General features: G+C 46.4%; 1 protein-coding gene across 1 annotated transcript in view; it reads left to right on the top strand.

The window, feature by feature from the left end:
* Nucleotides 1-15,319, top strand: part of NMRK1 (nicotinamide riboside kinase 1) — a 104,411-nt gene that overhangs the window by 78,892 nt on the left and 10,200 nt on the right. The window contains exon 6 of the mRNA XM_073670670.1: nucleotides 1,625-1,696. Within this exon, the coding sequence (XP_073526771.1) occupies nucleotides 1,625-1,696 (72 nt within the window). The remainder of the gene's footprint in view (nucleotides 1-1,624; nucleotides 1,697-15,319) is intronic.

Raw genomic sequence — 15,319 nt, 5'->3', positions numbered from 1 at the left:
ACTCCTGTACCGCTGCCTTCTCCTGTCCAATCTGAACCTGCACCCGTGATCCCATACCTGAGTCTATCCTGCGTTCCTGAACCTGTCCTGTCTGTACCTGTTCCGGTATCCTTCTGCTAACCAGTTCCTGGGTGGCCTGACTCCCCGAGTCCATTCCTGCTTCTCTGCCCCTCTGGAGTCAGCTGCTGCGGCTCCTGGAGTGGCACCTGGCATCCACCTGCAGCTCAAGTCTAACCACACCATCAGTGGCTCTAGTGAGGAACCAGGTGGTCACTTAGTTATACCCCTACAGGCTCTCCCCGGTTCATGGCACAGTGGTTCCACAACCACCAGTAGTGACTCGGTCAGTCAGGAGCATACTTCCTCGGCAAGCAGGAAGCTTGGAGGCTGAGGAGAGGTGCACTCCTGCTAAACAGAAGACAACCCCTTCAGCTACAATTCATTGCAACAGCTATGAAGAACCAACACCATGTTGCACTGTCTACACAGTCAATACAGGAAGGAATTTGATATTTCCAATATGGCTGCCCAATGAAGATTTTTGCAAATGAAAAAAAAGACAGTTTTCATACAGTTTTCTTTTGTAGAAATACATCTAATTGCTAAAACTTAAAGGGGTTGTCCGGCCTTAGGGTAGAAGGCTGAGGTCTTGCTATGTGACTGCAGACTACTTGTGAATCCGGCACTGCGTTCTGTGAGGATTTGCCGGCGCTGGGAATGGGCAGTCATGTGACCGCAAATATGAGTTTTGCATACTTCCGGACACATTCCGACTAGACATATCTGGCCTCACTCAATACACTTTTATTGTACGTCTAGTCGGCACGTAACTGATTGTATGCAAATCATATACTTGCAATCATGCGCCCCCCTGCTCCAGGCACTGGCACCGGAAAATCCTCACAGCGCACAGTTTGTGCACTATGAGGACTCACAAGTCTGCAGTCACATAGGGTACAAGTCTGAGGTCACTCTAAGGCCGGACAACTCCTGTAAAGTATTAAACTCAAAATCATAAATTATCTCCTATCCAGTGGATAGTGAACAACTTACTGCTGAGACCTCCAGCGATCTCAGGAACCAGAATGTGCAGAGCCCTGACTTGAATAGTATACCTCCACTCCATTAATTGGGACTACTGGATAAAGCTAATACACACATATGTGGTTTCTGGATGAGACTGAAGTACTTTTAATTAGATACTAGATGCTTTTATTCTCCTTTTAGGTCACAGATAATTTTAAAGTGTAACTGTAGTTTCAAAAGAACTGTGTCTGCCTCTATCTCCTCCTCTTTCTCCACACACCCCTCCATAGAACTTTATGAGCATCAGTTGTTATCTCCTATCTCAGTAATGGGAAAGTCTGTCTCACTAAATACAGATTTCACCCATGAAGTGAGAATGAATGATCAGTCCAGGAGGAGAAAGAAGCACATTTTTCTGATAAGGTATATTACAAAGTTGGCTATTTTCACGTGTGCTATTGATTTCTGAAATAAAAATGAAAACAACGATTACGCTTTAAATAAATAAACGAAAGTAATATGATGCCATGTGTGATAAGAATTTAAAATGATTTCATTTTTTTGATACATGGGAATAATCCATGATGTATTGTTTTAGGAATTTGGATGACATATTTGACCTAAGGTATTTTCTAACTATTCCATACGAGGAATGTAAGAAGAGGAGAAGGTATGTGTATCATTCCACCACCCCTTTATTTATCGTCACAATAAGATTCTGAAATGTGTGGACAGCTTACTTCAGATGAGGATGGAGAGCTGCTTTGCATTACATTAGGAAATGTTTTTTCTTCTCTTCTAAGCTGAGGACTCTCTGACGCAAAACCAATACATTCCGCTATTGTAGTGATATCATCACAGATGGCTACACATTAACTGCTCCAAAAAAGTCTTATCAATTATCTATATCATCGCAGAAAGTTATCATCTATTCAAACAACACTGAGCAGATGTCTCTTCAAGACAACCTGTCACCTTGGAAATCACTACATACCTACAGCTATTGGGTTAATGTCCAGGCAAATAGTGTTACGGTTCTGCCCGGCTGCCTTACTGGAAGTGCAACTACCAGATAAAAATTAATTTCATTCCTCCCAGGAGCCACTGGCTTTCAGTCATAGGAGTGGGGCAGGGAGCAATTACAGTCATCGATCACAGCACCACTCACTATACTGTGAGCAGCATCCAGGCACTTGGATTGATAGCTGGCTCCATAGTGCATCAGTAAGCGGTGTTGTGAGCGATGACTGTAATCGCTCCCTGCTCCGCCCCTATGACTGAAAGCCAGTGGCTTCAGAGAGGAAATAAGCTCATTTTCTCATGGAAGCCTCACTTTCAGGAATATGGGGTTAATTTTGCTTACTTTACTAATTACCCCCATATGTGCAGGTAAATAGTGTTTTCCACAGTGAAAGGTTCCATTTAAAGTAGCTGTCCTGGATTATAAAAGCATGGCTGATTTGTTCCATAAACAGTGCCACTACAGTCCACAGGTTGTCAGGGGTACTCAGAGCTCAGCCTCATTCATTTTTATGAAATTGAGCTTCAATACCAGACACAAGCTATATACAGATGTGTTGTAGTTTCTGAAATTAAGCTGCCATGTTATTCTCATCCTTAACACCTTCACCACCTTTGACGTACCTATACGTCATGGTCGGATAGGGGTTCTAAACCTTTGATCACAGCCGAGAGCTGGGCTTATGTGATAGCCGAGCCCCGGCTGTCACTAAAAGGAGCGGTGCCCGCACCGCCCCCGGCTGATTAACCCACTAAATTCAGCGACTGATATCGATCACAACATTTATCAGTCTAGGAGAGGGAAGGGGCACCCTCTCCAGTCCGACCGGTGCCATCAGGGGTGGATTAAGAGTAGCAAGGGCCCCGGGCAGTTTAGAAGGTGCCCCCCCACACACACACACACACCTGATGTATCACATGTCACATGATCCCCTGTGATAGATCATGTGATAGTTCACGAGAAATTAATTTGGCACAATATTAATATATTAATAATAATAATTTTTTTTAGGCTGTGTGCCCACTATGCGTTTTTTAAGCGTTTCCGCAGCGGCAATTCCGCTGCAGAAACGCTTAAACGCTTGGTAGAAGGTCTGCCATGTTCCTCAATGATAATCCGCATGTGCTGTACACATGCTGCGGAAATTTCCGCTGCGGATTATCATTGCGGAAAAATCCGCAGCACTACCAATTATTTTGCGGAAGCGCGGCGTTTTCGCCGCCATTGACTTGCATTGGAACGCATGGAATCCGCATCACAGCATCTGTACATGCGGATTCCATGCGTTTCAATGTGCGGATGGTACCTGGGTCTGGAGAAGAGGAGACTCTCCTCCGGACCTGGGTACCATAGAACCTGTAAAAAAAAGAATAAAATAAAAAATATACATTATACTTACCTTCTGATGGCCCCTGGTGTCTTTATCCGATGCGTCCTAGCTTGCCGGCAGCTAGCGGTAGACTAAAGGACCTGTGGTGACGTCATTTAGTCATGTATTTTTACCATTCTTTTATGGTCACACTATATAAATCCATGCCAGTTGCATGGATTTATATAGTGCGACCAAGTTGACAAGCACTTTCCAAGTGATGCTAAAATCGCTTGGAAAGCGCTTGACACCCGCATGTGGAAATGCATGTGAAGAACGCTTCACATCCGCTTGTCCCTGGCAGGAAAAACGCATGTACAATCCGCATGTACAATCTGCATGCGCTTTTTCTGCCAGGGAGATGCAGAAACGCTCGTGGGCACATAGCCTTACATTAATTGTATGGCTTAATATTGAGCACACGTAGCCATCTATACACAGCAGGAGGTTGCATGTAGCCATCTATACACAGCAGGAGGCCGCACATAGCCATCTATACACAGCGGGAGGCCGCACGTAGCCATCAATACACAGCGGGAGGCTGCACGTAGCCATCTATACACAGCAGGAGGCTGCACGTAGCCATCTATACACAGTAGGCGGCCGCCCATAGCCATCTATACACTGCAGGAGGCCGCACGTAGCCATCTATACACAGCGGGAGGCCGCACGTAGCCATCTATACACAGCGGGAGGCCGCACGGCGCCATATATACACAGCGGGAGGCCGCACGTAGCCATCTATACACAGCGGGCGGCCGCACGTAGCCATCTATACACAGCGGGAGGCCGCACGTAGCCATCTATACACAGCGGGAAGCCGCACGTAGCCATCTATACACATGCAAGAAATAGGAGCATGTTCACACTAGCAAAAAGATGCAAAACCTACAAAAGACAAAAAATATCTCATAACCTACCATCATTATATATAAATGTAAAGCAAAGTTGCATATGAAATATAGGGTACTTAGTGAACTATTTTTGATCAAGATATTTTTTGTCTTTTGTAGGTTTTGCCATCTATACACAGCGGGAGGCCGCACGTAGCCACCTACACACAGCAGGAGGCCGCACGTAGCCACCTATACACAGCAGGAGGCCACACGTAGCCATCTATACACAGCAGGGGGCCGCACGGTGCCAACTATACACAGCAGGAGGCCGCCCATAGCCACCTATACACAGCAGGAGGCCGCACGGCGCCATCTATACACAGCAGGAGGCCGCACGGCGCCATCTATACACAGCAGGAGGCCGCTCGGCACCATCTATGCACAGCAGGAGGCCGCACGGCGCCATCTATACACAGCTGGAGGCCGCACGTAGCCATCTATACACAGCAGGGGGCCGCACATAGCCATCTATACACAGCAGGAGGCCGCACGACACCATCTATACACAACAGGAGTCCGCACGGCGCCATCTATACACAGCAGGAGGCCGCACGGCGCCATCTATACACAGCAGGAGGCCGCACGTAGCCATCTATACACAGCAGGGGGCCGCACGTAGCCATCTATACACAGCAGGAGGCCGGATTGTGCCATCTATACACAGCAGGAGGCCGGACGGTGCCATCTATACACAGCAGGAGGCCGGACGGTGCCATCTATACACAGCAGGAGGCTGAACGGTGCCATCTATACACAGCAGGGGGCCACACGTAGCCATCTATACACAGCAGGAGGTCGTTTGGCGCCATCTATACACAGCGGGAGGCCGCACGTAGCCATCTATACACAGCCGGAGGCCGCACGTAGCCATCTATACACAGCCGGAGGCCGCACGCAGTCACGCACACACACAAACATATACAGACATATACATACACGCATAAACACATTTGAAACAGAAAAATATATAGAAACAGACATCACACAATGATATCTGCCTGCACACACACACACACACTCACTCACACTCTCACACTCACTCACACACACACTCACCATCCCCCGGCTCGGCTCCAGTCATCCAGCTCCTCTCTGGTGCAGCAGTGCAGGGCGTACACTGTGTGACGTCATGCTAGCAGACACGGCCACGCACAGGGCCATGTCTCCTAGCAGTGACGCGGCCGGACCAGCACAGGGAAGTTAACAGGTGCAGTGCTGGCCCGGCCGAAGAAGAAGTAGCGGCCGTGCGCCGCTGCTGGGGGAGCGGTACGGGGGCCCCCCCGCCTCTGCCTGCCAGTATGTGCTGCGGCACCGCACATATTATAATGAGGGCAATCTGGCCATGGAGCTCCGGGCCCCCTGGAGCCCCTGGGCCCCGGGCGGTAGCCCAGATTGCCCTCATTATAATCTGCCTATGGGTGCCATGGCAACCCAATATTATCATGACGACCTCTGGGTCTGCTAGGTATGGCAGCTTGTTTAGACCTTGCCAGGAGCATGGTCTAAAATGTGTGCAGTACTGACAGGTATAATGCATTACAATGCTGGATTGCAATGCATTATACCAACGATCAGAGTAATAAAAGTTAATGTTCCATAGAGAGACTAAGTAAAAAAGTTAAAATAAATTGTAAAAATATATTTTTTTAAATATTTCAAAATAAAATAGAAAAATTTGTAAATAGGTATATTTATATAAAAACAAAAATAAGCAAAAAAAAGTACACATATTTGGTTTCACCGCATTCAGAACTACCCGCCATATAAAACTGTCACACTAGATAACCCCTTCAGTGAACATTGTAAAAAAATAAATACATGACAAAAACTACTTTATCATCATGCTACCAAACAAAAAGTGGAATAAAATGCAATTAAAAAGTCGAAGAGAAATAAAAATTGTGTAGCTGAAAACGTCATCTTGTCCTGCAAAAACCAAGCTGCCAAACATCTCTATCAGCGGAGAAATAAAAAAGCTATAGCTCTCAGAGTATAGTGATGCAAAAATAAATTTTTTCTATAAAATAGTTTTTATTTTGTAAAAGCGCCAAAACATAAAATAAATTATATAACTGTGGTATCTCTGTAATCGTACTGACCCGAAGAATGAAGCTGCCTTATCACTTTTACCACAGGGTGAACGGAAATAAAAAAAAAACTAAAATCAATTCCTGAATTGCTGGTTTTTGTTCACTTTGTCTTTCAAAAATCGGAATAGAAAGTGATTGAAAAATGTTATGTGCCCGAAAACAGTACCAATAAACACGTCAACTCGTCCTGCAAAAAACAAGCCATCACATGACTCAGTTGGCAGAAATATGGAAAAATTATAGCTCTCAAAATTATAGCTCTCCAAATATAGCGATGCAAGTTTTTGAAGAAAAAACAGAAACGTTTTTTAGTGTTTGATAGCATGCAAACAGAAAAAAATGATACAAATCCGGTATTGCTGTAATCACATAAACCCGAATAATAAATCTGTCTAATCACTTATACCGCATGAGGAACAGCGTAAAAAATAAATAAAACCAATTCTTCACTTGCTGTTGATTTGTTCATTCTGTCTCCCAAAGTTCGCAGTAAGGCTCAGCTCACATTTATCCTGCGCCCTACGCTGAGCACTTACACTGGGTTTTCAGTCTAAATCTCTGAAATACATGATTCAGAAGGAACCTCCGACGAAAGATTCCCTATAATGAAGCAGATGGAGGCACTGTGGATGCTGTTTACCTATGATCCAGTGGTGTCCATCTTTTTTAGGCGTGCACAAAATTGCAGTCGGCCACAGTTTTGTGCATCTCTGAAAAGATACCGCTGAACAGAGGCCAGATGGAGTTCAGAGTAACTCTACTGCCTCATTAGTGAATGGATACCTCGGGGGTTTCATCTGAATCATGTCATTCAGAGATTTGGATGGAAACCCTGATGTAAGTGCTCAGCGTAGAGCGCAGGATAACTGATCAAAAATGTTATGTAAAATGTTCCCAATAAAAGCTTTAACTCCATCCACAAAAAAGCAAGCCCCCACTCAGGTCCATTATCTGTTAACAGAAATATAGGGGGCGTCTACGTTACTGGTAGCTCAAAAGTAGGGAAAAGCGCTATGGATCCTCACCCCCCCCCCCCCCTAAAGAAATCCAGCAAATTCTCACTCAGCCATATCCACTGCTACTTGTTTCTGGAAAACACCCATGGAGTCAAAATAGTCACTACACCTGTACGATTGTAATTTCCAAAATGGGGTCACTTGAGGGGGGATTCTGTTCTTCTGGCATTTAGGGGCTGTGTATATGGAGTCCACAAACTATTCTAGGAAAATCTGCACACCAGGAGGCAAATAGCCCTTCATTCTGAGACTCGCCGTGTGGCAAGGCAGTACTGTACAGACAAATATGAGGTAGAAATTCTGTGACAAAATTTGATGCCATTTTTACCCATTTTCCCGTGTGAAAATGTAAAATCTGGGGCTAAAACAAATTTTTTGCTGTAAAAATGTAATTATTTTTTCTTCACTGCCCAATGTTATAAAATTCTGTGACACACCCTTGGTGTCAATATGGTCTCTGCACCCTTAGATGAATTCATTGAAACGTGTAGTTTGTAAAATGAGGTCACTTATGGGGGAAATCTGTTGTTCTGGCATCTCATGGGCTCTTTCAGGGGGTCATGGCACCCGCAAACCATAACGAGTCTAGCTCTGCTACAACTAGATATCTTGCTGAACGGTGGCAGGATGCAACCGTTCAGCCGGACATCCAGCAGAGACACTGAGCTGCGTGTGATAGCGCAGCTCAGTGACTTACGGTGACGTGAATAAAGTGAACGGAGTTCATAACCGATGAACTCCGTTCACTTCACTGACGTCAGTGCTAGAGTGAGAACTTTCTCAAGCTCACGTTGACTTCAGTGAGGTACTGAGTTAATCGGCTATGAATTACGCTCACCTTATTCCCATCCCCGCCAGTCACTGAGCACCTCATTGTCTTTGGATGTCACACAACCTCTGGCAAAAATTATGGAATCACTGGGCTCAGAGGATGTTCATTCAGTTGTTTAATGTTGTTGAGAAAAAGCAGATCACAGACATGGCACAAAACTAAAGTCATTTCAAATTGCAACTTTAGGGCTTTAAGAAACACTAAAAGAAATCAAGATAAAAAAATGGGGTACTCAGTAAGGGTAATTTTTTTCAGACCAATCAGCGGAAAAAATTATGGAATCACTCAATTCTGAGGAAAAAAATTATGGAATCACCCTGTAAATTTTCATTTCCAAAACTAACACCTGCATCAAATTAGATCTGCTCGTTAGTCTGCATCTAAAAAGGAGTGATCACTAGTAGTGATGAGCGAGTATGTTTTGTTAACCCTTTCGCCGAGTATGCTCAGCCGAGCACCGAGTATTTATAGCGTGCCCAGGCTTTAAAGTTTTCCTTGCTCCATGAACATGATTTGCGACTGTTTGACAGATTTAATACATGTGAGGAATGCCTGTTTTTCCAGCATTCGTCACATGTATTAAATCTGTCAAACAGTTGCAAATCATGTTCACGGAGCGACGAAAACTTAAAGCCCGAGCACGCTATAAATACTCGGTGCTCGGCCAAGCATACTCGGCGAAAGGGTTAACAAAACATACTCGCTCATCGCTAATCACTAGTGATGAGCGAGTATGCTCGCTCATCGCTAATCACTAGTGATGAGCGAGTATGCTCGCTATTGCTCGGTGCTCGCCCAAGCATCTCACTGCTTGAGTTGCTCGGCGCTCGCCGAGTATTTCCGGGTTGCTCGGGCGGGAACTCGGGTCCCCTCCCTGCATGTTTGGCGCTCTTTAGAGAGCCAATGAACATGCAGGGATTGCCTGCCATGCACTGTAATGCCGTAGCCATGTTGGTTGTGGGCATTACAGTGATTGGCTGGCTGCACAACGTCATCAGGTCTATATCAGACCTGGGGCCGCCATGCTCGTCACAGTCACTCCGGATCAGACAGTGTAGGGAGAGGTGCTGCTACGTCAGGGAGAGATTTGTTTGTGTATTAGGCAGTGTAGGGAGAAAAAACGTACATTACACATATCCATCTTAACAAACAGTCCTTCTGAGAACTAATCTATCTGCAGAGATATCAGGCAGGCAGGGTATATAGGCAGGCTGTGTATATAGTAGACTGCAGTGCATATAGCACAAGAGGCTCCATTCCAATTCTGCCTTCTGCTGCTGTTAGATATTTCTATACAAAGGCCCAGGTCTCAGGGGCCAGGAATACTTTTCTTTGGATCTTAATCCTCATTATTTGCTTAAAAAGCAATCAAGAGAACACCGTTTTTCTGCGCCATTTGCTTGTTGGCACTGCAGAATACAGCCAGGTCTTTTCCATATTACAGCGCTAGAAATCCAGCTATTTAAAAATGTGTTTTCTCCGTCAAATGGATCACATATACGTTGTCATAAAATACTGCCATTTCTGGCCTCCATTAAAAATTTCCTTTAGTGTGTCAGTGAAGCAATTCACAGCAGTTTGCTGTTCAAACTACTTACCTACAGGCCAGGTATTTAAAACTCTGTTTTCTCCGTCACACGGATCACATATAATTTCGCTCCAAACTCAGTCATTTGTAGTGAACGTGGAAGATACTGTCCTCCATTTAAAATAAGCAAGGCACGTGGCAAGGGACGGGGAACTGGACGTGATGGTAATGGTGCATGCAGAGGCCGAGGACAAGGCCGTGCGCAAGCCGAAATTGTGCCACAACAAACACCCACATCTTCTCACCTGACCTTCCTGTCCCAATTTCTAGGGGACCGCAGCACACCACTATTGAACCCAGAGCAGTGTCAAAATATTGTTGGTTGGATAGAGGTTAATGCTTCCAGTCACTTAGCCACCACCACCACCCTGTCTTTCACACGGTCAAGTCTCAGTAGCCGTGAGTCCGGACCGCATATTCCTCACCCTGATCCTCCTTCCTCCCACTATGCCGAGTACCCAGAGACAACTGATCCCACACTTGGACACTCTGAAGAGCTGTTCACTTTTCCATTTATAGATTCGGGCCTCTCACCCGATCCACTTGAAGCGGGGCAAGAGGAGATCGCGTGTAGCGATGCCCAAATATTTGAGTAGCCACGGTCACACGAAGGCGACGGTGGGAAAGTGTCACAAGAGGTGGACGATGATGAGACACAATTGCCAGAAAGTCAGGAGGAGGACCAGGGTGCGGAAGTGGAAGACGAGGTGGTGGATGATATAGTAAGTGACCCAACCTGGCAGGAGGACATGCAGAGCGAGGACAGCAGCACACAGGGGGAGGGAGGCTGAGCACCCCAACAGGCAGGAAGAAGCAGTGTGGTGGCCGCAGACAGAAGGCAGGCAACCATTCCCCGTAACAACAACACGAAGGAAGTTGCCAATACAACTGTTAGGTCTTCCCAAGTCTGGTTGTTTTTTAAAGACTCTGCCGATAACCCCAAAAGGCCATTTGCACCACCTGCCAGGCCAGCATCAGCAGGGGTGGCAAAACGACCAGCCTGACCACCACCAGCATGATCAGACACATGGCAGCAAAGCACCCGACTTTGTGGGTCGAACCCCAGGGACCAGGAACAGTGTCTGCCGGTGGCACCATTGCTTCTTCCGCTGTTGTGCATGCAAACCAATCCCCTGTCCATGGTGCATGCAAAGTCTCCTCCTGCCCTGCACCTGTCGTTGCACACTCTCAAGTAGCAGCATCAGGAAGCACGTCCATGTCCTTGTCCCTGCGCAGCGTTCAGTTGTCCATACCCCAGTCCTTGGAACGCAAGTGCAAATATGCAGCCAACGCCCCACAGGCCACACTACTAAATTCTCACATTTCACGACTGCTTGCGTTAGGCTTCTGGAGACGGAAGCATCCGCAACCTGATGGCGGCGACCGTCCCTCGGTACTCGGTCCCCAGCCGTCACAATTTCTCCCGGTGTGCCGTCCCCGCATTACACAAGCACGTGTCCCAAAACATTAGCCGTGCCCTCAACAACGCAGTTACCGGTAACGTTCACCTAACCGCGGACACGTGGACAAGTGCTTGTGGGCAGGGACAGTACATCTCGCTGACGGCACACTGGGTTAACATAGTGGAAGCCGGGACCCAGTCTTACCTTGGGACGGAACACGTCCTCCCGACGCCAAGGATTGCGGGCCCTAGGTCAATCAAGGTTGCCCCCACGGTCTACAGCTCCTGCACCTCATCTTCCTCCTCTTCAGCCTCCATCTCCGAAATGACCACATCAGTCACAAGCTGGAAGCACTGCAGCACTGCCTCAGCCAAGCGGCAGCAGGCTGTGCTGAAGCTAAAATGCTTAGGTGAAAAACCGCACAATGCTGAAGAGTTGTGGACAGCTCTGAAAGAGCAGCCAGATCTGTGGCTCACACCGCTGAACCTACAGCCAGGCATGGTCGTGTGTGACAATGGCCGGAACCTGGTGGCGGCTCTGAGGCGAGGCGAGCTCACACACATACCATGCCTGGCCCATGTGCTTAACCTCGTGGTTCAACGGTTTCTCAAATCCTACCTGGAGCTGCCGGATCTGCTTGTTAAAGTACGCCGCCTGTGTGCCCATTTCAGAAAGTCAGCTACAGCTTCCGCCGCCCTTGCAGTGTTTCAGCGTTTGCAGCTTCCGGCTCACAGACTGGTGTGTGATGTCCCCACGCGTTGGAACTCTACACTGCAGATGTTGGGAAAGATTTGTGAGCAGAAGAGGGCAGTTGTTGAGTACCAGCATCAACAAGGCCGTCGGTATTCAGTTCAGACTCCACACATAAGACATCAGGAGTGAACAGGGATGTCAGACATATGTACCATCCTCCAAAACTTTGAAGACTCCACCAAGATGGTGAGCGGCGATGACGCCATAATTAGCTTCACCATCCCGCTTCTCGATCTTCTGAAACGCTCTCTGCTCACAATCAAAGAGGATGCATTGCAGGAGGAGCACGATGAGATGGAGCAAGGAACCATACAGGGTGATTACACACAGCCAAGCCTCATCTCATCCCAAAGTGGATTGGGTGACAATGAGGAAGAGGAGGAGGAGGAAGGACAGGAGCTAGTTTCATGCACTATAGACGGTACTACCTGCACAGCTGTCATACTGTCTGTTCAGCGTGGATGGCCAGAGGACAGAGAGGAGGAGGAGAGCATGGTCAGTCATCCTCTTGGTGAGGACACGGAAGTCTTGCCTGTTAGTAGTCTGGCACGCATGGCTGAGTTTATGTTACGCTGCCTTTCCCATGACCCTCACATTCTCAAAATAAATTTTAGGTGACAGTCATTACTGGTTGGTGACACTTCTAGACCCACGTTACAAGGAGAACTTTATATCTCTTATTCCTGAGGCGGACAGGTCTACAAAAATGGGGCTGTACCAGAAGGCCCTTGTTGCTTAACTATTAAAAAAAATCCCATCTGAAAACGCTGGCGGCAGAGGGCACACTTCGTTGGACAACCAAGGAGTACAGGCGAGAGAGACACAACTCCAATCCAGCAGAGGCAGGTAACACTGTTAAAGTTCTGGGAGAGTTTTCTCAGACCCCCCCATCGCACAGGCCCTGAGGAGCGTGGTACTCTCACAAGGAGTGCAAAGCTTGGGAAGATGCTGAGGGAGTACCTTGCCGACCATACCAACGTCCTCTGTGATTCCTCTGTGCCTTATAATTATTGGGTATCCAAGCTGGATACGTGGAATGAACTGGCTTTCTATGCCTTGGAGGTCCTGGCCTGCCCTGCCACCAGCGTTTTATCAGAGCGGGTTTTTAGCGCCGCTGGTGGAATTATAACTGATATGCGCATCCGCCTGTCAACTGAAAATGCTGACAGGCTGACTCTTATAAAAATGAACAAGGGCTGGATTGGGCCAGGCTTCTCAACACCATTGAATGATAGCAGCGTAACAAACTCCAATCCAGTGTCTTTTCTTGGGAGGTGTATTCCCATGCACTTTTTCACACCCACACATGGGTATACGCTTCCTGATTTTGGCTATTTGCTCTTCTCCTCCTCCATCTCCTCATCCTCCACCACCATATCACCAGGGTGACCGTGGTCCGTGATGCAACACCCACATAATTTTTTTAAAGGGTGTTTATGATGCCCGTAAAAAATGTTTTTTTATACAGTATGTTCATGTATACCCCCCGGGGGTAAATGTTTGTCGGCCCATACACTTAGTGCATGGGCATTACAAGTATAGGAGGCCCGCTCCTTTCTAATGGGGACATTTTTTTATGAGGCCCTCCTCCACGTCTCTTCCAAGGGGCATTGAAGTGCCTCCAAATTTTTGGCAGCCCTTGCATTCACTGCATAGGCCAACACTATGGGAGACTCTCTCCTTTCTAATGGGAATTTGTCATTACTGTGGCCCTTCTCTAGGTGTCTTTAAATTCTTAGTGGGGTTTTTCCTAAAATTGGTCAGCTGTTGGACTCACTGCATACCCTATAACTGTATAACAGACTCTCTCCTTTCTAAAGGGAATTTGTTGTTACTGTGGCCCTGCTCTATGTGTCTTTAAATTCTTAGTGGGGTTTTTCCCAAATTTTGGCAGCCATTGCAGTCACAGCATGGGCATTACCACTATAGGAGACCCGCTCCTTTATAATGGGAACATTTTTTTTACTGAGACCCTCCTCTATGTCTCTTCAAAGGGGTATTGGGTTTGCGTCCAAGTTTTTGGCAGCCCTTGCAGTCACTGGATACTCAATAACAGTATAGGAGACCCACTTGTTAACCCATTCGTGACCTTGGGATTTTCCGTTTTTGCATTTTCGTTTTTTGCTCCCCTTGTTCCCAGAGCCATAGCGTTTTTATTTTTTGGTCAATATGGCCATGTGAGGGCTTATTTTTTGCGGGACAAGTTGTACTTTTAAACACCATTACTAGTTTTACCATATCATTTACTGGAAAACGGGGAAAAAAATCCAAGTGCAGTGAAATTGCAAAAAAAGTGCAATACCACAGATGTTTTTTTTTTATTTTTTTTACCACGTTCACTGAATGCTAAAACTGACCCACCATCATTATTCTCCAGGTGATTACGAGTTCGTAGACACCAAACATGTATAGGTTCTTTTTTATATAAGTGGTCAAAAAAAATCCAAAGTTTGCTAAAAAACATTTAAAAAAATGGCGCCATTTTCCGAGACCCGTAGCGTCTCCATTTTTCGGGATCTGGGGCCGGGTCAGGGTTTAATTTTTGCGCGCCGAGCTGACGTTTTTATTAATACCATTTTGGGGTAGATCCGATGTTTTGATCGCCCGTTATTGCATTTTATTGCAATGTTGCGGCGACCAAAAAAACGTAATTTTGGCGTTTAGAATTTTTTTCTCATTACGCTGTTTACTGATCGGATTAATTCTTTTTTATATTGATAGATCGGGCGATTCTGAACGCGGCGATACCAAATATGTGTATGTGGGGTTTATTTTTTTATTATTTTATTTTGAATGGGGCAAAAGGGGGGTGATTTAAACTTTTATATTTTTTTAATTTTTTTTATATTTTTAGAAACATTTTTTTTAAACTTTTTGCTTGCTTCTATAGTCTCCATAGGAGACTAGAAGCAGCAACTGTCCGATCGCCTCTGCTACATACAGATGATCAGCAGATCACCTGTATGTAGCAGAAATGCTCCTGTACTATGAGCGACGACCACTAGGTGGCGCTCATAGTAATCTTTACATGACAACCACTGGTGTCTGCTGCAGACCCAGGGTTGTCATGACCACCCATCGGTGACCCGCGATCACGTGACGGAGTCACCGATGGGCGGGGCTATGCCGTGCTTCAGGCGCGGCGATGTTAAATGCCGCTGTCAGAGATTGACCTCAATTTAACCTCAATGTAATCACATTGTTCAGCTCATGCACCTCCTCCTCCATCTCCGAAATGACCACATCAGTCACAAACTGACAGCACTGCAGCACTGCCTTGGCCAAGCGCCAACAGGCTGTGCTGAAGATAACATGCTTAATTGAC

Source organism: Phyllobates terribilis, unplaced genomic scaffold (assembly GCF_046119375.1).
Source record: "Phyllobates terribilis strain yellow unplaced genomic scaffold, ASM4611937v1 Scaffold_1__5_contigs__length_1240528914, whole genome shotgun sequence".
Taxonomy (NCBI): Eukaryota; Metazoa; Chordata; class Amphibia; order Anura; family Dendrobatidae; genus Phyllobates; species Phyllobates terribilis.
The sequence above is the reverse complement of the archived record's forward strand: the minus strand, read 5'-3'. Positions and strand labels throughout refer to the sequence as shown.